The 27,468-nt window shown below is 39.3% G+C and overlaps 1 protein-coding gene across 1 annotated transcript in view; it reads right to left on the reverse strand.

Annotated features, from left to right (window-relative positions):
• The window catches only part of SPTA1 (spectrin alpha, erythrocytic 1), a 69,410-nt gene that overhangs the window by 9,169 nt on the left and 32,773 nt on the right, over positions 1 to 27,468 (reverse strand). Inside the window, exons 22-43 of the mRNA XM_077156578.1 lie at positions 27,306 to 27,457; positions 26,531 to 26,717; positions 25,240 to 25,341; positions 23,750 to 23,841; positions 22,730 to 22,874; positions 20,472 to 20,653; positions 19,280 to 19,379; positions 18,972 to 19,169; positions 16,744 to 16,887; positions 14,913 to 15,016; positions 14,423 to 14,585; positions 14,043 to 14,174; positions 13,422 to 13,559; positions 11,504 to 11,608; positions 10,184 to 10,392; positions 8,795 to 8,915; positions 8,146 to 8,267; positions 7,173 to 7,305; positions 4,337 to 4,435; positions 3,416 to 3,578; positions 2,730 to 2,806; positions 694 to 903 (exon numbers count right to left, since the gene is read on the reverse strand). Coding sequence (XP_077012693.1) covers positions 694 to 903; positions 2,730 to 2,806; positions 3,416 to 3,578; positions 4,337 to 4,435; positions 7,173 to 7,305; positions 8,146 to 8,267; positions 8,795 to 8,915; positions 10,184 to 10,392; positions 11,504 to 11,608; positions 13,422 to 13,559; positions 14,043 to 14,174; positions 14,423 to 14,585; positions 14,913 to 15,016; positions 16,744 to 16,887; positions 18,972 to 19,169; positions 19,280 to 19,379; positions 20,472 to 20,653; positions 22,730 to 22,874; positions 23,750 to 23,841; positions 25,240 to 25,341; positions 26,531 to 26,717; positions 27,306 to 27,457 — 3,078 coding nt within the window. The remainder of the gene's footprint in view (positions 1 to 693; positions 904 to 2,729; positions 2,807 to 3,415; positions 3,579 to 4,336; positions 4,436 to 7,172; positions 7,306 to 8,145; positions 8,268 to 8,794; positions 8,916 to 10,183; positions 10,393 to 11,503; positions 11,609 to 13,421; positions 13,560 to 14,042; positions 14,175 to 14,422; positions 14,586 to 14,912; positions 15,017 to 16,743; positions 16,888 to 18,971; positions 19,170 to 19,279; positions 19,380 to 20,471; positions 20,654 to 22,729; positions 22,875 to 23,749; positions 23,842 to 25,239; positions 25,342 to 26,530; positions 26,718 to 27,305; positions 27,458 to 27,468) is intronic.

The following is a 27,468-nucleotide window of genomic DNA, read 5'->3' on the forward strand; positions in this document are numbered from 1 at the left end:
TCAGTAATTTCACCGATCATCCTAATTTTTTTTTACTTATCAGTATTCCTTAAGATCAACACTCAGTGCTATGGCAGTCACCACTGCCATAGAATAAGAATAAAATAAATAAAGAGCATTTTAGTCAATTCTATTTGAACAGAACTTAGTGATTTTTACTGGATTTTAGTCCATTATTTCTTTTAATAGTAATAATCAAGAAAAGCAGAAGGAGTGGTAATATCATCCTCATTTCATAAAGGAGGAATCAAGGTTCAGAGATGTTAACCGACAGCTACAAAGTTCCCAATTAGGAAAGATAACTATGAAATGAAAGCACGTGCTTTATAGGTACTTGTCCAATATTCCTTTAACCTGAGTTAAAGAAAAGCACAAGGACTACTTTGACGCCTGCCTGCTTGTTTTATAACACCACACACCAAGATTCTCCACCATCCTATCTCACCCACATCTTCCCATACGTGTGCTTGGCCCATCCACATGCTGAAGAATTGGCTGGTCAGTCTAAATTAGCTCTTGCCCAAATGGACTACTTCTTGCTCGTCAAAATATATACCTGATCCTTTTCACTGTACTCAAATCTCTGTAATTATCCACCAGGGTTTCCAGAATCTGTTTCTAGATTACACAGCTAATGTACGGATGATAATATAGAAATAGAGTCCTGGTTATGTCTCATCCTTTTCTCTTTACCTTCTGAAGGGGAAGCTGCTTCTTCAGCAGCTCTTGTCTGTGGGCTGCAGAGGCTTCCAGCAGCTTTTCCCAGTGCTGCATCAGGGCAGCATGGCGCTCCTCAATGGCTTTGGTCTGGCTGTGTTGAGCAGCCACCAATTGGTCCTTTAAGTCAGTGATTTCAGAGAGCCTCTCTTGCTGGAAGCTCTGCAGACTGGCATCCAGTGTGTCCTAAGAAAGACCCACAGAAATGCTGTTGAACAGGAAACAATGCAGGACTAAGGGGCCCTTTGATCATGAACAAGGTAAGGATTAAGTAAGAGTTAAGGTAAGGACCACGAAAAATGAATTACAATTTAGAGATTTAAGTGAAACTTTGGAGTTAAGTTATAGTTATGTTCCATTTAGAAGTATGTTTTATTATTAGATTTTAGGTTAAATGTAAATTAAAAAAAACAATTTTATACATACACCACACAATTCGTTCAACATATGCAATCATGGCTCTCATAAATTTAATATTAAAGAAAGGCTGGAAAATGTTGCTATTCCAAATTTTCCCAATCTAGCCTAAACCCTCCTACAGCACACATCCTCCCTAAAATGATCTTATATAACTTATTACATCCTGTTTTTTTATTAGTAGCAGTGCACTAAGAGAGATCTTGGAATTACGCAACTAACAAAAGATATCCTATAGGTGCCAGCTGTACAAATGCATTTTCTGTTGATATGTCAACATCATAACCGTAAGATTTGGGGAGTTCCACTACCAGCTTTAACAGAGTGCTTTGTATTTGACTGATTGTCCCTTTGAGAATGACTATAAAAACTGGATAAAAGTGCAAAAAACCCAGCCGTCTGAAAGGAATCAGAGAGCAATCAAAGTAATTATCACTTAAGGAGCCAAGATTTTGGAGAGAAGGGAATTGCATCGAAGTAAAATAATGTTCTCTACCACTTTTTGAAGTATAACCATACAGGGTAAGAGCTTGAGGAAAAGGCATCAACTCAGAGCTTTTGACAATCTCATGGAGCTGAAGAGGCAAAGCTTGGAGTTTTGAAGATTGGGGCAGCCAAAATTTAAGGGACCATGAAAAGGAAACTGCAGAAAAATATTTTTCTCTTCCTTTCAAGACATTGGCAGATTCCTAAGTTATGTAGTATAAAACGCCTAGAAAACAAGCAGGAAAAAGAAGCATTTACTAAAATGCTAAGTAAAATGTCAGTAGTCTCATAATGCTGAGTTCAGACCCCTCAAGAAGGAGGGGTCCTGGTAAAAGGCATTTACTTGAAACTCCTGAAGGCCCCAAGGAGTAAGACCAAACTGAAATAAAACACAGTCCTCAAAAAAAAAAAACCTGAATCTATGTTTTGAATCATTTCCATCCCTTATTCAATCCTTATTCTGACTAGATGACCCAAATCATGAGTGACAGCTGAACTCAAACTGACAATATGAAACACAGCATAATAAACATTTTTTTCAATTATAGATAGAATACCCACCAAAACAGATCACTTTCTGCATTTAAATAAAGCCTCTGAAATAATATAGAGTATGTTTCTTTAAAACAGTGAAATTGAACTAGATAAAAAATGCAAAAAAAGAAAAGAAAAAAGAGAGAGAAAGAGAGGAAATTCCCAAGTGTTTGGAAATCAAGAAATATGCCCTCAACTAACCAATGGGCCAAAGAAGAAATTAAAGAAAATCAAATTTATCCCAAAGAAAATAAAAGGAAACGTTGAAGAACTAAGCAGAGATTAATGATATAGAATACAAAGGCACAACAGAGAAAAATAAAATAGTCAAAAGTTTGGTTCCTTAATGAAAATGTTATACACCTACTAAGACTGATGAGAGAGAGAATGAATGCGAAAGTTCAAATTAGCAAGTTACCAATATCAGGGAGGAAAAAGGACACAATCTTACAATCTTACAGTAAATAAAATCATAAAATTCAGAAATGAAATAATACTGTAGGTCTGAGCTTCTGTGTGTGTAGCGTGGGGTTTGGACTTGGCTGGAATCTATGAATGAGCAGCCCCGCTCTCACCTGCTTTGCCAGGAGAGTGTGGAAGGCAGCAAGGTCAGTTCCATCGCCATTAGTCTTCAGGCTTGTTTCCTTCTCAGCTATAAAGCAAAGATAACCGTAGGTGAGGGAAGATGGCTGGCCTGTTATTACCTTTGGTAAAGAAGAAAACAATATTTTTTATAGACAGTAAGAAAGTCTCCAGACTTTCAAAGTGGGTACTTCATTGGAATATGGAAGCAATGGGGTTCGGTGGGTGGTTTTTCTAGACTTATGCAGGATAAAACTGATTGAAACACAGCTAGAACCAGGATGACTTCGGAGTATCTTACAGCAAAGGAAAACTGTATTTCAGATATAAATTATAGATAAATCAAATGCACATTTCAGTTTGGTTTTTTTTTACTAGAATGTTTTGCTGTGGCTCTACTTTTTCAAATATCACACATGAAACCACCAATTCCAAAAAAAAAAAAAATACATTCTTTGGAATTATTGTATTTAGTCACCTCATCAGCACGATTCTTTGTATATGTGTGTGTGTGTGTATTTGCATGTGAATGGAATTATGTCCAGAAAGGATGAGGATTGATTGATGAAAGAGTCATCTTTTTGCCAAAGATAAAAGAGAAACCCCCAGAAACCACTCTACAAATGGCATTTATCAGCATCTCTCAAAGCAAAGGGACCCTGGCCCTGACACATCATACCAATCCAGGCCTCTATCACATCAGCCTTCCAGTTAAATCGCTGAAAGTCATAATCATCCTCCAACTGTAGCTTCCAAGCAGCTATTGCCTTGGCCAGAAATGCGGTCTTCTCATTCAGAGCCTGTATCTTGGAAGAAATTTTCTCCTTCTGCTGGCTTTCCTCCTGCAACCCAAGATTGAGGGAAGAAAAAAAGAGACAGGTGTACTGATGAATGTCTATATCTAGAACTGTGATTTTCTTTAGTACCATTCGAAAACTCTTATCTCCTCATTCCTAAAAGAATTCTCTCCTCTAGATCAAATGAAATTATTCTTTAATGGCTTATCCCGTTTGGTTATTTCTGTTCTGGCATCTGAACATTTTCCTTGTATCTGTCCACATAAGTGTGACCTTCTCAGCTGCTGTACACTTCCAGAAGGTTATCGGAATCATCTCAGATAACTTTGAATTCTGATTCTCAGAAGCTTCTAGAATCATCTCTGATCTAAATGTATATAATACTTAGATCAATGAAGCTTTGTTTAAGCAATCATTTAAACAAAGGAATGATGTTCAGTGGGGCTCCCTTCCCTAAAGGCTTACGCAGAAATTTCTTCAGATTCCTACAACCTGAATGATCAAAGCCAGTGACAAGCTCTTTATAAACCACATAATTTACACAACAAAGTAAGAGTGTAAAAACAAACAAACAAACAAAAAAAGATTTACAGAAAGTGGAAAGGTGTACCGATAAGAACTTGAAAGAATTTCTAGGAAAAAATCACTTGAGCAGATCATTCTTGCCGAGAAAATACATTTAAAAAGGCAGCCTAGAAGTGATTTAAAAAGTCCCACTTATGGTCTGAGCACTGCTCCTCACTCACGATTTGAACCAGTCCCCTTTGAAAATGAAAAGCGTGACCTGGAATCCCTGGACTCACCTTACTCAGAATGTCTTCTCCTTGAGCACACACGTTTTGTGCTCGGGTCTCATGGACAGCAAAGTCGTTACCCAAAGCTTCGTGCTTCTTTAGCAAGCTCTGCAAAAATGAACGCGTGAGAATCAAAGCATCTCAGACAGGGATACCTTTCTCCACCCGCACTCAGGGTCCCGTTGCTGCGGTTCACCAGGGACAATCAGCTAAACCAGAAGCCCAGGTGAACGTCCATCTCCACAGGCACAGCTCTACCCAGTGCCACTCCCAACTCTTCATTTGTCAAAGGGGACAATCTCACCAGACAGCAGAGGCAAAGGAATATAAGAGACACTCTTGCTAACTTCACATGTGGTCTTAAGTCTTACCGCATTTTGGAATGAGGATGTTAAGATGATCTAGAGAATTAAGTACTAAAAAAACATCCAACACTAAAAACTGATCCTAAAGGGGAATCTACTGACTTCCCTGAAGTCATTCTAAGCCATGAATTACTTAGAATACCCCTCCAAATTTTCTCTATTTATGATTGTTCTCTGGAAACCTGATGCCTGTGTAAATGGCAGAATGGAAAGAAAAGAAGAGGAATCATGGGGAGCAGTACTTTTGCATCTTCCTTCACATTTTCCTAAGAAATATCTATAACAACGCTCACTGTACCGTAATCTACCCTCCACTATTACCACTGCTGCCTTTTTGTCCGCTGTTTGTCATAAAGTCATCTATTAATTTTTCCCTGTATCACGTAGTAACCCAGGCTAAAGGAAGAAACAAAACTGTATGACTAACATATTTTATATAAATCACCTTTCGAAAGTAAAATTATGATACATGGTGTTCTTAGACAAGATGTTTACTCTTTTAATACAAGACATACTACATTCTATTGTATGACCATATTTAACCTTTATGAAGAAGCTATGGAGATTGGACAGATGGTCTGCTTCATAAGATTAAATTGCTAGACTTAATTATGGTTGTTTGTATGTAAAAGTGCATGAAATGAAGCCTCGTTGACAGCTTCACCCTCTTTTCCCACTCTTTTTCGCTGAAATTCTTCTTGAACACCTAAGCATTGCAGGAACTGCACACCTAATATGTGCTGCTTTTAAATAAAATCTAGTTGTCCCCCCTTTAAATATGTTCCTAAATAGCCTTTTTAAAGTTATGCTCAGGAAAAAATAGATTGAAAGGGAGCTAAAAGCCTAGAGAATTTGTCGAAAACATGTATTTTGATTTTCATAGGTATAAGCAATTGATCGGAAATCTCTTCTCTTCTCTTCTCTTCACACATAAAAGAAAAGGAGAACATTGGGAAATTTGGAGGAAAATCCTGATTCACAAATTAGGGAAATATTTCCTTCCTACTATCTGCTGGTTTATGCGGATTTAGGGAACTAAGAAGGCAGGGAGTCAGGTTTTTCTCCATGAAAGATGGCACAGAAGAATGAGGTGTATAGGTATCTTAAGAAACTATTCAAAATGATTAGTAATAAAGCCTCATAGAACATTTTATTGGGTTTTGTATGCTGGGTATTAAAACTTGTCATTCAAAGTAAGCCTTTGAAGGTAAATGGTCTAAATAAACCAATTAAAAGATGGAGATTGGCAGCTGAACACTGAAAACAACCAGATGCCCTTTAACTAATGAATAGCTAGAAACAAATAGTGGTACATTCATAGTATGAAACATTACTTTGCAGTTAAAAGGAAAGCATTATTGTTAAGGCAACCATCAGAATCCATCTCCAGAGAACCGTGTAGTGGGAAAGGTCATTCCCAAAAGGTTGCATAAGGTATGATGCATTTATACATGTTCTTCAAATTAAAAAATTATAGAAATGGAGAACAGATCTGTGGTTGCCATTGGGTTAAGGAGGAGACAGGCAGATGGGTAAGTGCAGCTGTAAAAGTGCAATAGGAGGGATCCCTGTGGTGGGAGTTATATACTTTGACTGTATCAATGGCAATACCCTGTTGTGATATTGCACCATAATTTTGCTAGATGTTACCACTGAAGAAAACTGGATAAAATGTAAAATGCTTGAACATGTGCAGCAGTGTGCACATGGCCCCAAATGACTTTATTTGCAATAGTAAGAGCTCGTAGCTTTGTTATATGCTGCACAGGCTTTAAGCTTTCTTCTATCAGTCCAATAAATCTTTCCTTTTATGCTATCACACAAAAGTGAATCAATCTCCACAAATATTACTTGATAAGTCCCTAATTTTTCAGGCTACTATGCACAGCTCTCAAGGTTCCTGGAATCACTCTTTCCGAAGTTCTCAAAATCCCAGTTAGACCAGAGTGTCACTGAGAACTTGTCCATTTCCTGTTGTTGTTGTTGAGAAAGCCAGTCCTGAACTTTAAAAAGTGTCTCTAAAGTTTGGGGCCACTCCAACCAAAAGGGACCTGCCTGAAATTATATTGTCTGGGAGTTGCAACTAATGGCTAAACATAAAAGGACTTTTTCCGAATCAATGTAACATTGAGGTTTGAGGAAAGTTTAGAAAATCCATCTCTATGCAGAAAGACCTGCCTACATTTAACCACAGTGACTTCGACTCATAAACAGACCACAGGTCAGAGGATTAGGATTTGAGTCTTGTCTTCACACCTGATTGTTTTCCTGCCCATGGACCTTGAAGACAATCAGGACCTTATATTTTTAGACCTTGGACCTTGATTTTTCTCATATTTATAATTAGCAGAATCATCTATATGTCCCTCATATTCTCCCATAAGGAGAAAGAGTCAGATTTCACAGGTAGAAACACTGACTGCTTAAGAAAAGGTTCAAATTAAAGAGAAGAGGATTGATCCGTTCAGCTTGTTCCTTACCTGAGTAGCAGCCAGTGTGTCTCCAGATTGCCCTTGTGCAACCATGGCACCCCTTTCACTAATCCAAGCTTCTTCCTCCTCAGCATTCTCCATGAACTGCAAGTATTCTAAGGACTCTTCCAACTGAAGCCCTCTATAATGGAGTATGAACAGAGGTGGGATATAAGAAGAAGACAATCTGTTAGACAATGAAGTGTAACAAGGTGGCACAATCTCATCAAAGCAAATTGTCTTCCCACAAGCTGGCTATAATGAAACTGGACCAGACCCTAATTCACATGCCTCCAGGCCAGTGGTGCTGACCTCCTATGAAGCTGTGGAGACAGGAGTCCTGGAAGCTCAGTTTGTGACATTGTCTATGATCTAAGAAATTTTGTTGGGGGAAGAAAACTACCTAAACCAAAAGAAGTGCCTAGGTTTCATAGTTGGAAAATATCAGCAGCTGGGCAGTGTCTCTTTCTACTCTGAGCACTTTCTTGTAACATGAATACATGGCAAAGCCCCAGAAGTTTCCTTTTATCCCCCAGAAAGAAATGTCTTCCCTTGGGCAAGGCACTTGGAATTATAGCAGAAATTGTACAATCCTGGCTATACGACTATAAGGAGAGAAAAAATATTTGTTCATCCTTTCATTACTAAATGCTACATATAAAGTTGAAACTGTCAGGAGATATATAAGATAAATCAGAAATGTGACTAATTCCCTGCTATGAAGAGTAACATGCATAAGACAATAAAGGTAAAAGGCAGACTACTCCAAAAAAGTGCAGGAGAGGTATATTTAGCACATAGCAGTAGTGATCACTTCTGGCTGGGGAAATGGAGGAAAGCTTCAAGCAAAATGTGGCTTTTGAGCAAGACCTTAAAAAAATAGAGATTGGTAGTAGGGGAGTGCAGACAGTACTGAACAGGCTCTTAAGTATCCCCCCAATGTCAACCCAGGAAGAGAATTAGACACCTGTCCCTTACTCACCGATCCTTGGCCAACTTCTTCAGCTTGGCCCAGTGTTGAACAAGCTGAGCCAGCCGCTCCTGGATTTCCTCTTGCCCCACAGCAGCTTTGTCGCCTAACTTCTCTGCCGTATCCAGCACGTTCTGAAGAACACAACCCCTTCATAGTACCCCATTCCACAATCTCTCCCTGTCGAGCCATAGTCCCCTGGCAAAGGATCTCACTCTTCAGACCTTCCAGATCATTTATAAACTCCCATGCTACATGGGGTGGTCCTGCAAATACTGAAAGTATGAAGCTGATCTACCACGCTCAACTTTTCCAGGTCTTTTGGTGAATATCTCAGTTCATATTCTAGTCTGTCGTGTGGATCATTCGTGGTCAACAGTTGGTCTGCTGCCCAAGTCAGGTTCAGAATTACTTTTTTTCCCATCTGGTTCAAGTACAGCTCTCCCAACCCATACCCCACCTGTCAACAGTTGGGCCAAGAATCGTTAGGAGTGTTTCTGCCAGGGAAGATCTTGGATACCTGGTGCAGAATTCTTTTACTCATAAGACACAAAAGAATAACTCTGTGTTACCCTGGCATGTTGCCTTCGTGTCTAGTAGCCTCATTCTATTTACCCATAGCATGAGATCCCTTCTTGATCTGATATTCTATGACTCTTACCTGGATGGCTGGCTCATGTGCCTCCAGCTCTCCCTCTAGGCGCTTGTGCTTCTTCAGTAAGTTCTGAACACCCTGCAGATCCCTCCCGTAGTCCTGGGAGCTCACACGTACCAGTTTCTCCCTGTGATCATGAAAGAAAAAATAAAATCTAAACATCTGAGGACATCCTAGATCAATGGTTTTCTAATAATGTTTGTGTATGGAGATGTAGGAGGCAGTAATTCTAGAACATCTAAGTGCCAATAACCAAAAAGTTAACCAGTGGCAGTGGCTTTCAGCCAAACTTCTGATTTATGCAATTAAGAGTTAAAATAGCATGCTAATCTCTACGATGTAAATAGCGATACCAGAGAGCCTTTCATTCTTTCCCTGTCTACTTGTGTATATTCTCTTCTTTGCTCAAGTACGTAACACATGTTACGCTTCCCCTCCTCTACCAAAAAGTGAAAATCATCTGGCCTCTGTGGCTTTTATTATTTTTATTATTCTCAATAATAAATTTTAGGTAGAATAGATATAAAGGGCAGTTGGGATGGCTCTGAGTATAAAAATTTCTAGCACATTCATGAAGCATAGTTACAGGCGACATAGATAAGATTATTTTATGCTTTCTAAAATGGTTTAAGAATACTCTATTCACTGGCCTGGGGGTAGAGAAAACTGTTAGAATTGGAAAACCCTATGCATTATATTTCCTTCTAATTCATTGATTACTATTAATAATTAGTAGGTTTGTAGAGGAGGAACATAATAAGGCAAATTAAATGGGTAGTGGAGAAAATAATTTGATTTGCCAAGATTTTGCCAATCATTTTTTTTTACAAAAGAAATTGAAGTAATAATGAAACCATGGCAAGTAACATTCTCTGTCTAATGTCCAGCTCAGTGCCATAAAAAATACACTGAATAGACAGAGAAAAATGAAATGGCCTCATTAGCTGCTTAAGGGCTGTAATGTCTAGTTGTTTTCAAGAACAATACACATTTTATTTTCTTTTTTTTTTTTTTTTTTGCATGGGCAGGCACCGGGAATCGAACCCGGGTCTCCGGCGTGGCAGGCAAGAACTCTGCCTGCTGAGCCACCATGGCCCACCCAACAATACACATTTTATAAGCTATCTGAAACAAACTATATGGCTTTTAATTTTGCTCCCAGCACGTATGTTCACTGCTTCTCACTCCCTCAGTGCTCATTTCCCTCTGCTTGCTTCCAGTGAGGGAATCTGGGCAAAATAAAAACAATGTTAATTTTAGGTAGGAGCAAAAATGATTCAGAAGTAATACCAACTGCTAGAAGCACATTTTTTATTTTATTAGCAACTTGAAACAGGCTTGGTGGATTATCTACCCTCTTAGATTACCCACGAATTGTGAGTTGGTGGTACATACTCTATCCAGGATTCCTCATCATCCAGGTCCTGGAAGAACTGGAACAAGGCACAGGCTTCTTTCAGATTCTCATGGTGTGCAGCTGCCAAGTCTTGGACATTCAGGAAGCGCGTGTTGACACTATCACTTTTCTCCACAATCTTATCAGCATTGAAAGTCCCACTGGCGAGCAGATCAGCAGCCAGTTTGTTCAGATCCTTGAGCACATCCTAGAAAACCCCAGTGTGCTCAATGAATGGTACAGACACATTGAGTAGACCCAAGACTTTTGTCCACCTCTGGTTCAGATTCAAAGACTGGGTCACAAAGATTGCCTTTGAAGCTTGCTTATTCGATATTGTGCTCTTTAACTCAGGCTGACTACACACCAGACCAGAGAGAAGAGCAGATAGCATGATCATATTACTCCAGAATTGCTCCTTTCCTCATTTGTCCTGTTCCCTTAACTTGATGATCTTGATGTTTTCACCTCCATCCTCTCCTCAGTGAGAAAATAAGATCCTTATGAGCAGGCATTCTGCCTCCCATAAGACTGTCTTTCTTCAAAGCACTGAATTTGACAATCACTGATTGATTGATGGATTGATTAAAATGTTCTACTAAAACTACTCAATTGGTGACGTCCTTAGGCTGGCCACAGAATGCCACCGGGCATTTTCCAGCTTCTTCTCTGTTCATTTCTATTCTAACCCTGCCCTCTAGCGATGTCACAAGGAATATCACCATGTCCTGAATCTTGAACCTAGAAAGCCTTTGACTTTGTCTGTCTGGTGTGTCTAAATTATCAAATAAAGCTGATAATATAAAAATCCTCCAGTATGAAATTGACACCACTCAGAATGTTCCTCACTGGTTCCAGGACCAATCTGTGGTTTGTATCAGAAAGAATCCTCTTTGGTATTTCCAGAGTGTGTATGTACTTTTGTCTATACTTTACAATTTCATTGCACAAACCCTATCTGATATTACTTTCTTCTATTCAATTCTGTAAAATAAACTTTTAATTTTTCAGATACCAGATCAAGTAGATTTAGAACATAGTAACTTCATATGCATGCATCAGTAAAAGACGGACAAGATAACTTTTAGGATTTACCTCCCAGAGTCTTAGAATTTACAGTGTAATGATAATCAGTTAACAATGACCATTAAAATAGCTCTTAAGCATATGGGTTTGACCTGATTACAATGAATGCTGGCTGAGAACAGTAAGGTCAATTTAGAAAGGCTGTGTTCTCAAATGGTCTCTGAAGACAGGAGGGGCAAAAGTCAGCAGCATTTCCATTCTGGCCAGTGGAGTGGGACTCCAGCACTACTTACCTCTCGGGCCAACATCTCTGTCTCCAATAACTGATGCTTTTTGAGCAGATTGCCTGCTGAGGCCAAATCTCTGGCTTGATCTTTCATGGCTAGAAGTGTCTCTGCCTGGGAAGGGAGAAATCGGCAATAAAGATGCCAGATGAAAACTGTCTTTAAGTCAAACAAGATTGCCAACTATGTCCCCAAACTCTTTCCAGGAAGGATCAGCAAAATTAATCATTCAAGCATGAATTCATTTATCTGACAAATATTTATTAAAGGCTTATTACTTTCCAGGCACTATACTCATTACCGGGGATAATACAAATGAACAAGGTCAATACTTTCTCTGGTATCACAGATCTTACACTTATGTGCATTCCACACACCTTGCTTTGGTGTCTGCTTCAAAAGGTCATTCAAAATGTATCAATTTCATATGAGATTTTTCACTCACATTTATAAAGCAACATATCCCAAGTAGTACAGAACTATTTGGTTATTAAATCCTGGAGAAATGAGTGAATTGGTTAAATAAAAGACTTCTCACAAAGCCTATTCCCCAAGTAGATAGGCATAAAATAAAACAAAGCAGAATGAGTAGAGTAGAGATATCTTAGTAGAGATGGGAATTGGGCTCAAGAGACCACGGGATGGGACAAATGGAAAAAATGAGGTTGTGTGAGATAAACTCTAACAAAAGTCTTTAGAATCAGTTGAGCCTGATTTACAATGCAGGTCACACCATCTACCAGCTGTTAGGTTGCAGAGCATTTCTGAGTATTAGAAAAATATTTTATACTGCTTGCTAATGTGATGGTTGCTGAATGTGCAGTAAATTGCTATTGGAAGTGATGATGGGGTTAGTATTATTGGACATTGCAGTTCCACTTAGCTTAGATAGCATGTGAATGAATGATCATTTTGAAGGAATTTTATTGATGGATATTTAGAAGGACTTGCACTTGTATTTCATTCCTCAGTATGGATCAGAGTTTGGATCTACGTTGGAGCAGAATCAGAGGGAACAGAAGAATTTCAGTGATTTTCCTAAGTGTCTAAACTTCATTTTACATTTCATCTCAGATGTCCTTTTCCTAACATAACTTCCTTCTCCTAGGTCTTTACACATAATAGATATTACCCTGACTCATTCCTCCTAAGAAAAAAGATACCAACAATCTTAGGTTGCACCGGTATAAATAGAGTTTCCTGCATGTTGAATCCTCTGATATTCTAAACACTCTATTTTTTTTCTTCTTCTTAAATTGCATGTTTTATTTCTCACAATCCCAGCACTGAGCACTCTATTTTTGCAGTAACATGACCTCCCTTCCTACATGAGGATCAGTTCTGATCACTAGAGTGGTCAGTAGAATGAGTGACGCATGTTCTAAAGAGTGTAACCATAATAGTGAGGGGACTTGAAACAATCAATAGGAAGAAAATGTTTGAAACAGTTGAAGAAAAGGTGCAAGAAAAAAACTATTCTAATTTAGTATATGTCTTTAGGGAGAGAATGAAAGTTAGTGTATTTCAGCTCAATACAAAGGGAAATGTCTCAAAGGTGAAATCTTCCCAAAGATGGAATGATCTGCCTTATAAGGGAATGATGACCCTGTCATTTAATATATACTAGTATAGGCTAGAAAATTTCTTATCAGAGATAGCACAGAAGGAATTTATGAATTTGATGGGTGATTAGATGATCTCTAAGGTTTCTTTAAACACAGGCAACCTGTGATTCTCCATGATGCAAATTCCTCTAGCCGAGCTAAGATCGGGGCATTGCTAATGTTTTGGCAGGCTACTTGGTAGTTTATCGGTTAACTGACATCCTCACTGCATGAGTTTCAATGCTATCTTGTAGCAAAGCAGGGGTCCCTCATCTTCCTCCATCTGAAGCTCCTGTGCCCCCAGCATTTCCAAGTGCTATTACCTCTGAGAGCCAGAACTCGAAGTCCCGGATGCCTGTATTGAACCTCTGCTGGCGACTGGCCTCATTGAGCTTCTGCCCTTTGTCAATTGTCTTTTCAAGTAGATGGTTCCAGTTCATCTCCAGCTTTTCCAGTTGTTTCTAACCCAAAGAGAGCAAGGAGTCATTAGAATGGTTAGGGCCCTGCATCCTGTGACAAAGTCAGGCTGTGGAAGGATGGACTTGTCAAAACTTTTCTGGTACTTGAATGCCATATTTAAAACAGTTACACTTAATCTGGGGGTGTTGGAAGAAAGGATAGTTTGAAGGAAAGATTCTGGTCTGATTAAAGGATTGAAAGCCAAATGCCAAAAGATCATTGACAGTAGGAGCAGAAAATATAAAACAAGCATGAGAAGATTTAGGAAATATATCTAACGCTTTCTTGGAGTTCTAGATACTGGGTCTGAAGGAAATGATAAGGTCTGGGCATCACTGTTTTCCTCCTCTTTTGTGCAACAATAAGAGGGAAGACCTAACCACAGTAATATTCCATATCTGTATACATGGAAACAAAGAAAGAACAAAAAGAATTCTGCTCATGTCCCTTTGTGGCCCAGAACCCATCCTGAGCTGAAACACTACCTTCATGTTATCTTCATTGCCATCACATGCTTTCCGCTCAATCAGAGAGTTCCCCAGGTTAATGACTCCTTCTACCTGCTCAGCTCGACCATTGACCTCATTTTCAAAAGCCTGGTGTTTCAAGTATTTCCTCTGAAGGCAAAGCAGAAACAAAATTTTCCTCTTATTTAGGGAAGTAGGATAACTTAAATTCTGATTACAAGGAAAAGTTTCTCGCAGAATTTCTGAGGGTGATGGTAAGTTCTGAAGAACTCACTCCACATTCGACTCAGAAGTCCCTGAGGGCAGGGACAACAGCAGCCTCAAAAGCAAGGAAATGTCAGTATAGGAGCATGACTGCTCAACCAACAATCTTGGGGCGATAAAGTATTCAAACTTGCCTGAATGTTGGTAGGGTCTTTGTAGGACTCCTCACAGGCGATGGGCAGCATCTCACTGATCCATTCTTCTAGCTCCTCAAGGTCACGGTAGAATTGTTTCTGGTCAGCACAGTCTCCGAGCCTTGTCCTCTCAGCAATCATTAGAGCTTTGAGAGCATTCCACCTGGGGGAGGAGCCAGATCACTCTCTGTCCTTCACCCTTTCTCCAAGCTCTGATGTCAGATCCAAGAGTGTTCCCATTCACAAGCCTGTCCCTTCTCCTCTCACACAGTCTCATTATTTTCAGATATAGAGTACCAATGGTTGAGTTGGTACTTTCCAACCCTTTCATTCTATGTGTCTAGGATAGAAAGTTCCCCAAGGTGTAAAGTTAGTTTTAGGTATTTGGAAAGGAGTAGTACCCAAGTGTCACCTTTCTTGATGAATGCTAGCAAAGAGGTTCCTTTGCTACATCCTCCTGTAGCTCACAAAACAATCACTTAGGCCTGACCTGTCCAACACCCGTTGGAGTCGAGCAGCAATCTCCTCCTTGGCATAGTGGTCATCAGCTATGAGTCGCTCAGCAAAATATTTTAGGTCAGTGACCTTCCCTTCCTAGAGAAAGGAAAAGGAAAGAGTCCAGTTGCCTGAGGAGTTCTTGTTGCAACCTAAGATTTCTTCCCACAAAACATCAGAGATAGCCTTTGTGGCTTCAGGGGTCAGAACCAGAACCAAAAGTTAAATGCCTGTTACAAGGGAGGTGCATTTCAACTCAACAGGAGGAGAAACATCTAATAATCACTGTCAGTCAACTCTGACATGGGCTCCCAGGGCCATGATTTCTGCATTGGGTGGGATCTTGAAATAAAGAGTATATAAAATCACTTTCAGTTCTAAAAGTCAAGTTTTAGAATTGTAAATTTTACCTGATTATCTTGTGGAAAAGAAATTTTCTAGCATGAATTTCATTGTGTACTTTCAATACTGAGTTAATATTCGTTATTCTCTATAAGATGATAAGCTTAGAGTACAATTCTAAAAAATTTATTAGTATATATTTTTGTGGTCTAAAACCTTATGTAAAAACCTTTTTTAAAAAAAGACACATTTTAAATTTAGCCAAGAGAGATAAAAAGGTTTTTTTCAGTTAGCATAGTCTCATAGAATACTTTGTCACACATACTAATTTATATGTATCAGTCATAAAAATCTATATTATGCTTTCAATGAATGAAGTACTTTGAATGAACTGGGTACAAATGTCTTTATTACTTTCTAGATAAGAAATTTTGTCCAAGTTCACATGATCTCGCAGGGAAACTTGGTTTCCTCTTCTGTAGACCGGGGATAATAATTTTCTACTTTATAGAGTTTCTGAAATAATTTTTGAGACAAGGTATACAAAACTGCTTTGTAAGGTCCTATGTGCTAAGTGACCATTAGTTATTATTATATTTATATAAGGATATAAAATCACCATGTTCCTTCCAAACTTAGGGAAGATCTTTATTTTAAATTTTATTGGCAGTTGTAAACACTGAACTAAGCATTCATATAGAATGGTCACTACTTTAGGATATTTATAAGGCAGAAATTCTGGTTTTTCAGTTCAAGAGACCAGCTTCAGAGAGATCCCTTTAGACTGCATATCAGTTACCACAATTATATACATATATACAAAAACCTAAACTTCTTTATACCCAAGCATTGGAGATTGGTGTCACTAACTTTCGTAAGGGAAGTTGTTCTAATGTTTGGGACAGATTCATATTGTATGGCACTTGAGGCTTACACAATTGGAGAATATACTTGAACTAAAAAATAACCACAAACCTCCAGTGCAAAATTAGATATAAAAATAAGTATTTAAAGTGAGGAAAGAAGGAGCCTTGGTAAGGAGCCACACAGGTAAAGGCTTGTTTGCTTTATGGTAAATTCACTGCTGGACTTTTGTTAAGTGTACTACATGGATTCCACTTAATTCAATTTAAGTTCACAATCATATGCAGATACTTGCCCTTCCATTTACTCTAGGCAATGAGCCCTGAAAGCTGAGGCAGTTTTATTCACTTTCTCATCACCTTTACAACACTATATGTGGGGTTTGGAGTAGAGGCCTGAAAGGTAAAAATGCTGAACTGAAAGCAAGAAGTCCATGTAACACATTTGACATGGGCAAGTCTAAGCCACAGGAATAAAGCTGTCCTGTCTTCCTCAGAGTTTTCTGTCAGGAGCAAACGGGTAGCAAAGTACTTACAAATGATAAAAATGCACGAATGTGTAGGATTTCTGTTATGATCATTACTAGATATCATTGGAACTATTATATTAGTTTTTATTACCTGAATAGTGATTGCTTTGTCCAAATCGTCACGTTTCTTCATCAGAGCCTGCAGGCTGTCTAAGGAGTCCTTGTCATCTGACCTCAGGAAACTCTCTCGGGCCACCATCCAGCTCTCAGCCTGATCACAGTCCCCTTGGAAAAACTATGGGGAATAAAGTTAAAGGTATATGGTGCATTCATTCAGGGCGGTAGAGGAAATGCTCTGACACCTCTCCATGATACTGACATAATGGATCCTGCAAAATTCTATCCTCCCATGAAGTGTGTGTGTGTGTGTGTGTATGTGTGGGTGAATGAAATTGAGGGTAGCACAGAATCCACAAAGTAAGCTGATTAATCTCACCTTCCTTATCAGATCAGCATACTGATTATCTTACTCGGGTGGATATTGATTCCTTGGGAACCTTGCCTGGCATTTTGGCCCCATGCATCTTTCATTAATTCACCTGTTCAATATATAATTTCTGTTATGGATCTTCATTTGGAATAAATGATAAAGGCTGCCAATCTTGTTCAAAACTTAACAGCAATGTTCAGTTAAGGCTGGCCTAATTCTTAGACAGGTGGTAAGCCCTCCAGAAAGGAGAATGAGATATTCCTAAAGGTTTCTGGAGACCAGAGCTTCAGCATTCTCTTTGCTGATTTGTTAGAATAAGATCAGTCTCCTCCAGCTCCTGGAAGTTAGTTCCCCACCCCTTTCTCAACTTCAAACTTACATTATTTCTTTCCAAGCATTAAGAATGCCAGACATCACTGAGAAAGACCTGAGCTTTGTTTTGAGAAATAGCTGTTTTGTGGCAGATAAACTGTAGTGAGGTAAACTGTGGATTCTTTTAAGAACAAGGAAATATGGTTTAAAGGAAGGTCACAGAACTCCTTAGAGAGGATGAAGAAGTAAAGACGTCTTCCCTTCTCAGTGTGAACCTCTGTAAACTTAGTTCAAGAAATACAAAAATGTAAAGCACAAGCATGGGTTACTAAAAGCTATCTGTACTCCAAACTTTATTTGCAGTAGAGTGTGTATTTTATGGTAGAGGGAGTAGAATGGTAACCAGAGAAACATGAAGAGTGGGAAATATTTAATGTTAGAGTTCAGACTGGTGAAAGGGAAATGTATAATCTACATTGTATAGAACTGATACATAAAGGCCTATGAGGTTTTGCTAAAGATAAAAAGACATTATTTTTTGACAATGTTCCAGTCATTCCTCAAATATCTGCAGATCAGAGACACATGAAAGTTAGAAGACTTCAGGGAAAGTCTCCCTGACAAGGGATTTTGAGTGGGCAGATAAATTAGAGAATAAAATATTGACCTAAAGTAAGTGAGAAGAATTGGGAAAATTAGAATTAAAGAGGTGAAGTCTTGCCTCGTGCCAAGCAGAGGTAAAGATAAGAGAGCCACGTAGCAAATAGGAAGAGGATTGCAAAAGGGAAAAGTTCATTTTGGATCATCTTTCCTAGGCAAGAAGAGATTGGAGTTCATGTACTTCAAGGGGCAAAATCCCCAACCCAAAGCATTCATGGACCCTGCAATGCGCACAGAGACTGCAACACTTACACCATGAACCTAGCCATATTGGATCTTTCACTCTTTGAGCAGCATTTTACGTGTACGCATGCTACACCCCAATCTTAGGATATTCTTCGCCATGTTCTCTGAGCAGGTGATACCTGCTAGTTATTTCTTTAAGACTCTAGTATGAGAAACTCTACCTTTCAAAGTAGGCTTTGACAGTCCCACTCTCTTGCCCCCAAATGCGAATTTTTCCGTCCTTGTTAACCTCAGAGTAACTCATAGTTTTTGCTTCATGAATAACCACCTTACTAAATGAGAATGATCTGTCTGACAGGTCTAATTTCACTACTTAAGAGAAGGAATCTTGTCTTATCAATCTTTGTGTCCCCAGGTCCCAGAACACAGTATTTTATTTTCTCAATAAAAAAATAAATAAACAGGAAATCTAAATAAATAAATGGCAATCACCCCAATTCATACTCAGGATTGACTCCCACCTAGTTTGGCTTTTCTGATAGGGACAAGCTCAAAGAATATCACAATGATTAGTTTACGAAGCAGAGAATCCAATGTCAGATGCACAAGAGATGCCCTTGGTCCACAGCACGGAAAGGCCAGTGTACTACAAGCCTATCCTAACCATGGAAACTTGCACAGAAGGAGCAGACTGAGACTAACCCTGCTCAGCTATTTGGAATTTGCTGTACCTTCAACTGCAGACACTGGTCTAACATCCTCTTGCGTTGTTCCCAAGCTTTCTCCAACTCATGTCGCTCTAGTCTGACAGCTTGAAGTTTTTTTTCAATTTCAGGACTAGCTCGGTGCCCACTGTCTATCAATTGTGCACCAAAGTCCTCTAAGGCCTGGAAGGTGGGAGCCTCTGCCTCCATGTCAGCATGATGCTCCTGTGGGAAAAAAGTGAGCAGTGACTGTTGAGACCAATTACATCAAAAGCTATCAAATGAAGGGAGGTTGTGAAATCAAGTCATCAGTGGCTGTGGCTTCACAGTCATACCCAGTGTCGCTCTAGCAAGATCTCTGTGCCAATTAAGTCCTCGGCCAGCTCCTGTGATGATACCATGCCACCAATGCCACTGATCCAATTCTGCAGGTCCCTAGACAAATACACATTTTGGCATTGATAAGAAAACTTCGAAAGTTGCCACAGGGATGTCTGTCCTCTGGCTTTTTCCTCTCTAGAAAACATTTCCAGATTAGTATCCTCTACCTGGCTTTATAGGCTTCACAGATTTTAGATTTGCAATTCTCCCTCTATCACTTAAGGATAGCAAGACCCTTGCATTTGAAAATCTCTTCACATATAGCTTTCAATCTTGTAATAATCCTGTGTAGAATGCAAATAATTATTTTGTTTCCATTTTAGAAGGAGGAAATCAGTCCAGAAAGGATAAGTGATTTGACCTATGAGATATAACAGGAAAAAACTCTGGACAAGAACCTGCCCCATTCCCAACTCTGAAAGTTCCCCCAAGTAGATTGATATGATGAGGATTTGCCTGACCTGCATGGGAACTTTTGGACTATTATAATGTCTAAAGTCTTTAAAAGACACCCACAATTCTCCAGGATTTGATCCCAAATTTCAAGTTTTATCTCTTGTACTTCTCCTTATGCCCATGATACATAAAACTCGGACTCTCACTGCCCTGGAACATTCCCTGCCCCATGACCATGCAGTATGGCTCTTATCCTTGTGCCTTTGTTTGCATAATTCCCACTACATTGGTATCTCTCTATTCTGTCCCACTGGTTAAAATCTTGAATAATAAGGCCCAGGAAAATGCTACCTTCTCTACAATGCATCAGTTGTTCTTTCCACCTCTGAGTTCCTACTGTTTGATAGGATTACATGTTTTGGGCCATATCATGTTCTACCATGGTCATCCTGTGTTCTTTGCCTCCCGATAGAATGGAAGTCCCCAGTCCCCACAACTCCTGACACAGTATCTCATATGTAGTATATGCTCAACATAAGCTTATTTAATTGGTCTTCATGGCTTCAAATTTTTAAAATACTGACCATGAAATTTTGGTCTTTACTAAAGGTAAAGAGAACTGGACATAGCAGTGTCATCCAAACCCAGCAGTGAATGGCAGAGCACCTGTTCCAGATTGTTCCTGAAATCCCAGGGCCAAACGTGGGGATTCCCCATCTCTATTGGTGAAACCCTGCCTTTGAATTTTACCTGGCTTTGCTGAGGAACAAGTAGAATTTCTGAGCCTCACTTAGGTTCTCCTTTCGATCCTTTGTGTGCTCCAGCAGATCATCCCAGGCCTCATTCAGCTCTTTTCGCTGCCGCTGAAGGTCCTCAGTAGCATCTGGGTGGGACTCACTGAGCCGCTCTGCTGTTTCCCCCAGCATGGTCACCTGGGGAGGTGAAAGAGCTCTGCTAAGCAGCCTAGACTACCATGTGCTTCCCAGCAAAATAATTGTGCTGGGAAAACTGGATATTCACTTGCATCAGAATGAATTTGGAACCCTACCTCACACCATATACAAAAGTGAACTCTAAATGAATCCAGGACCTACACATAAGAGCTAAACCCATAAAAATCCTGGAATAAAACATAAGGGAAAACCTTTATAACTTTGGATTTGGTAGTGTTTTCTTAGACATAACACCAAAACCATGAGCAACAAAAGAAAAAATAGATAAAATGTACTTTGTCAAAATTTAAACTTTAGTATGACAAAAAGAACTATAAAGGAAGTACAAAGACAGCCCTCAGAATATTTATCTGTTAACGGTTTCATATCCAGAATATATAAAGAGCTGCTGCAACTCCATAAGAAAAGACAAATAACATGAATAAAATGGGCACAGGACTTTAAAAAGACATTTATCTAAAGAATAGGCACAAATGACTAAGTACATGAAAAGATGCTCAACATTATGGTCGACAGGGAAATGCATATCAAAACCAAGAGATACTACTTAACATCCACTAGAATGACTATTATTCATGAAACAGAAACATGTGTTGGTGATGATGCAGAGAAATAGGAACCCTTATACATTGCTGGTAGCACTGTAGAATGGTGTAGCCACCATGGAAGTAAATTTGGTGGTTCTTTGGAAAATTGAAAATAGATTTACTATATGACTCAGCAATCCCTCTTCTTGGTATATATCCAAAAGGACTTTGAAATCAGAGAACAAAACAGATAGTTGTATATCAATGTTCATAACAGTATTATTTACAATAGCTAAAAGGTAGAGGCAACTCAATTGTCCATCAACAGAAGAATGGATTTTAAAAAGTGGTATAGGGTGGGCCATGGTGGCTCAGCATGCAGAGTTCTTGCCTGCCATGCCAGAAACCCAGGTTTGATCCCTAGTGCCTGCCCAAGCAAAAAAAAAAAGTGGCATATATACTCAATGGAATATTATTTTGCATTAAAAAAAGAGGAAGCTCTGATGTATACTACAATGCATATTAATCTTCAAGATATTATGCTGAGTGGAATAAACCAGACATGAAAAGACAAATATTGTATGACCTCATTTATATATGAAGCACCTAGGAAAAGCAATTTTCATAGAGCAGATAGTAGTTTATAGGTTACCAGGCAGGGGTGGAAAGAGTTATAACTTAACGGATAAAGAACTTCTATTTGAGGTGATGAAAGAGCAGGGGCAATGGATATCTGACAATAACACAATATTGTGAATGCAATTATTTTACTGAGTTGTACACTCGAATGTGTTTAAAATGGGAAATTTTGAGAAGCATATTTGCCACTATAATAAAAAGTTTAAAAATTAAGAAAAAGTCCTGAGCCCCAGTGCTCATTTTCCAAAATAGTGATATAAAATCATATCTTGCTACTTTATAAAATAATGACACCAACACTTTTTAGTCTACATGACTTTTAAGTCTACCAGTATGCTGGCAAAGATCATTTCAACATAGATATCTTCTGTACTTTTTGTTCTACATGATAATGTCAAGCTGTATGAAGCCACTAATTTATCCAGGATTTCACTGGCAAGCTCAGGAGTTCACTGTTGTGCCAGGAGAGGTCTGGGAAGTTCATTTGATTCCCAGTTGAAGAAATACTGCACCATGCTCAGGCATAAGCCTGGCCATCATGGTATGGCCATTTCCTGCTTCTTTTAAGCTGCTGGTCTCTTACTAGCTTCAGGTATGTTATGGTGACTTAGAACTTGGAACTAAAGTGGCCAGGGAATATAATGTAACCATCTAGAGGACAGGATTTTCTTTTATTTCCAACATGTCTTTCCCCACATGTTAATAGGCATGGGTCATGACATTTTATTGTCCTTGCTTCAGGGACAGGATGCAAGAACAAGTATGGAACAAGATAAAGAGAAATGTAAGAATGAAGGGCTAAGAAAGAAACCAGGAAAAAAGGGGCATTATTAGGTGTAAACATGAAAAGGGATGTGTTGAAAAGGCTTGAAAGCACAGGCTGTCTTACCTTTTCCCCCAGGGGCACGAGGTCTCTCTCAAAGCCCTCATGCTGTCGCTGAAGGGCTTGAACGCTGAACAGGTCCGAGCCAGGGTCAGCGGCACTGAGGGCCTGGCACTTCTTCTCAATCTGCTCCTTCGTGTCATCTGCTTCTCTGGTACACAGGAGAGTAAAGACATGGGGACAGTGATGTGCGCCAGAGGCAGACTGGCCAGGCTCACAAAGAAGGCGTCGATGACCGTCACCACCACCACCACCACCATATCAACATCATCATCATCACTTTTTATGTGCTAGGCCCGCAGGCTCATTTAATCTTTACAACAACTCCCAAAGCGTAATGACTATTAGCATTACCATTTAAGAAATGAAGATATTGAAGTTTAACAAGGCTAAGGATTTGCTCCAGTTATTCCACTGCTAAATGATTAAGTCTAAGATTGACCCAGCAGGTTTGACTGCAGAGCCAAGGATACATTTAAGCATCATCCCTCATGGCCTTCCATGTCAAGTCATTCTAAATGACCAAGCCTTGGCTTTCTCTTTTCTGAATCTTCAAAACTACTTTTATACACAGAGAAGGTATTTGGTCTTTGTTTTGTTTGTTCACTTGCTTGTGTGCTTGTTTTTTTTTCAAGGAAGGTATGGGTTTGAAAATCAGACATAAAACAAATCTTGAATAAACGGAATCATTGTGGCACGCGATGTCCTCTACTGTTCATTTTTGGTTCAGAAATATCATTCCTTAAGCTTCTTGTATCCACTTAAAGTCTCATTCACCATTCCAGAAACAAACAAGCTATCACATACCAGGGTCCAAGACAAAGCACTGGACATGAATTTATCTGGGGGTATTCTATGTGCCAAGTAAGGAATCAAGTACAAACACGCTTGTCTCCTATTGGCAAAGTGGTTCTATTTCACGAAGAAGGGCTGCACTAATGGCTGTGGTTTTATCCACAGCAACTAGACTCGGGGATCCTGAGTAGGTCCTAGAGCAGTACTGCTTTCTGGAGTTAACGTTTTCACCTGTGAAACATCTGGACGGCATGGGCACTTCCCAGCAACTGGCGCTGTTCTTCCGCAAGCCTCTGCAGGGAGTCCCAGCGGGCATTCAACTCCTAAAATGGGGCAAACACATCAGATAGTAGCCAGGGAGCTAATTCAGATAGCTTGGTGGTGCCTAAAGATGAGGCAGAATTTAAGTAATGTTTGCTTTTATGTTATATCCTTCCTAAAATGTATAGTTTCACTTTTTTCTTAGAGAACTTGCGTTTGGGCCTCATTTATGCCAGCATGATAGAGAAAGAGATTTCTTTTTTTACCCAAACTGATGTTCCAGGGTGAATTCATCAATCCTGAAGTTGCAATTGATGCATTCTGCCATGGAGACTTCATTACAATGGCCACAGAATGAGTGGAAAGTGCTGCCTCGCTAGTTGGAAGCTATTACCATTCTCTAGGAGAAATTTAATATCTTTCTGCATCCTGAATTGATTAAACAGAGTTGTCCCTTAGAGCCTTATTTTCTATAGATGTAAATAAATGGTTCACTTGCATAACCTTCTCCCTTTTATCATATGACATCCTCTACAAAAAGAGGCAGGGAATTCATCCTCACTGGTTTATGACAATCCTGAGAACTGGACAGAACATTACATAAAGATACGTCAGATCTTCAAGGAACCATATGTCAGAACAACGACTGGACCCAAAATTCCCCCCACCTCTGTCCTGACATATTTTTTTCTCCTTCTGTAAGTTTATCAGAACCCACCTCTTCAAGTAAGCTTTCTTGATTACTTTCTTCCTACTCTAATAATTCCTTTATCTATCCTTTCTTTGTGTTCATGTATTTGAGTGCTGAATTTCCTATGTGTGTGTGTGGTACTAGGGATGAATGTGTGCTGCAATTTAAACATTTCAGGTCAGTTCCAATGTATCTATTCCAAAATTTTAATAGGAAAGATTTTTGGGTTTTTGGTCAAGAACTTTATGTTCAATTAAGTGGAGCGCAGAACAAAAAGTAAAGGGAAATTTAGAGATTGTGCTATTCAATTCTTGCTTGATAGTTGTGGAAACTGAGGTTCTTAGAAATGAATTAGCTTGCCCACAGACACAAAGAGGACCAAGACGTAAATTTAATTCTCCTGATGTCCAGGTTCATATTCCCTGAACTATCTAACATTACTTCTTGAAGCTAATCTGAATTGTGAGTCCTGATACTCACTGCTTCTTTCAACCTAAAACCTATCATGAGAGCATAGAAGACACTTGCAAAAGTACAAAAAATAATAATAAATTTGCTTTTTTCTGAGCTTGCTTTCATTTACTTCCACAATAAAAATGGCCAGACTAGAGCATTTGTTCTCAACCTTTTCCATAGCCAGCTCCACATTGCCATTACCTTCTGCGTGTACCTGTGACCTGCAGAGTTTAAAATTGAAGATACTGAAGAGAAATGACGGCTCCCAAAGCCCTGCCTCATAGTGAGAGGAGATGGAGGAAGTATTAATTACCTGTCGGATTTGCGCTCCTTCTGGTGTTAGAAGAGCCTCAAACAGCAGATGATTAGCTACCTTGTTGATTTCCCTCAGCCGAGGCTCATTGGTCTTCAAATCCTGGTTGGAAAAATTTGCCTGCATCAGTGTAAATCCTCTTCTCAAGAATTTTACATACTTACTTGCTCAGCCCCACCCTCTTTTAGGATTAGAGCATAATCCTTACCTCAGTCAATATTTGCAATTTCCCTCTTTCAATCTGCCAGTGAGTAGAATGCACTTTTAAATTCTCTGATGCTCAATGACTATCACAGACTTGACCAAGAGAACTTAAGTATGAAGCACATCCATTGTTCTAGATTTCTCAAAATCTTCATCTAGATTAAGCTATACCATCAAAACCAGAAAGTATTATATCCTATCACTATAACTTTCTTCTTTTCTACAGATTATTTCTTTGACTGAATTACATATGTGAGGCAATCTATATTTGGGAATAACATTAGGAAAAACTTTTAGAAGCTCATTACTATATTTATGGTCAGAATATTATTCAGTACATTAAAAATGGCATTTTAGGACAGGACACGGTGGCTCAGTGGCAGAGTTCTCTCCTGCCATGCTGGAGGCCTGGGTTGGATTCCAGTGCCTGCCCATGCAGGAAAAAAAAGGTGTTTCAATGAGTTTTATTAATGGAATTCTCATTGTTAGTTTCATTTTATAATTTTATCTCTGCTTCCCTTTTATTTTGCTTTTCTATTCTAAACTAATATTTGTAGATCTATTTTAAGCTGCCTCAATTTCATGTTGAACTTATCATAAGAAAAAGAAAGAAAACATTTATACTCATCACTAACTAAGATAATGAAATAAATGGGGAGAAGAAAGGAGGATGAAAAGGGTTTGATTGGCATAAATTTAAGAGCTGTAGAGTCAGGTTGTTCTTATGTTCCCGGCTCAGCTCCTCCCCCATGATTAAACCTTACACAAACACCCACAGCAGCCATCTCACACTGAGCGTTAAGAACCCAGAACGATAGTGTGGAAATGGTGAAGACTTGCATGAGACCAGGACTGCAGAGACCTCAGGCTGCGAAGTTGTGTTAAATAGTTGTCTCTGCCTTTTCTTTCCAGTTATAATGCCTGCCACACCAGCAGGAAGAGCTGAGCTGCAGAGCTCTCACTGGCCTTGAGGACAGTTATTGGGCAAGTGTGATATAAATTAAGGGCTCACACAGGAAGAGATAAAGGATAAAAGGAAATCATAACAACCTTCAAAAAGATGTCTAGAAGATGTGATTCCACTCACCGTTTGGAACTCATCAAACTTTTTTTGCAGCTCCCAAACATCATCTAGTTCCACCCCAGTGTTTTCTGCCTTTTTGTCTCTGATCCAGTCCAGCATGTCTCTTGCCTCGTAGGCCAGCAGAAACTCATTATAACGCTGCAGGAGACGACGCCTGCGTTCTTCCGCCCGATCAAGGAGGGACTGGTATCTGGGTGAAGACACCAAGACAAGGGGATATAGAAGAAACACAAAATAGGAGAGGTGGAGAGCAGAAGAGAACGAAAGGGACCAAATGAACAGAGAGGAAAGATCAAAAGAAGCAGAACGATAAAGGAGAAGAGGAAATAAAGAGGGAAGGAAAGTGGCATCAGAAGCAGGCAGACAAACACACAGTGTTACTTTTAAAAATAATAAAAGTGTCAAGGTTCCAATAGCATAGCTGACAATAATCTTCCGTCATTCTACAAAAGTAAACTGTTCACGTGCCAAGTGGCAATGGGTTATGAAACACCTGTTATATGGCAAACAAAGCTCAAATGGAAATCAGGAGAGCTTTGATAAACTTGAAAGAATGCTGGACAGGGAGTCAGCAGACAAGGATCTAAGTGTCTGACCTCGGGCATTTTCCTCATATAAAAACTGAAGTATTTGAAAGACTTCAGATTTTACTTTCAGTTCTTGAAATCTGCGAATTTGCAATGGCATCTCTAATCTTTTAACAGATTAGAAGAGTGTATTTAACCAAAAGGAAACGTTTGGCCAAACACTGTCCAGTTCTTCAGGCTTCAGAACTTACTGATTCTCAATCTGCTCCTGGCGCTGGGTGATGCTTCCTGGTTCTTCTCGCTGCCGCTGTGGGAGCGTCGGAAACTCATCATGGGCCAGTTTCTTCACGTAGACAGCTGGGACAAAGCCTTGTTGGTCATCAGCTTCTACTTTCCACCAGTCCTGAAGGGAGA

Source organism: Tamandua tetradactyla, chromosome 4 (assembly GCF_023851605.1).
Source record: "Tamandua tetradactyla isolate mTamTet1 chromosome 4, mTamTet1.pri, whole genome shotgun sequence".
Classification (NCBI taxonomy): domain Eukaryota; kingdom Metazoa; phylum Chordata; class Mammalia; order Pilosa; family Myrmecophagidae; genus Tamandua; species Tamandua tetradactyla.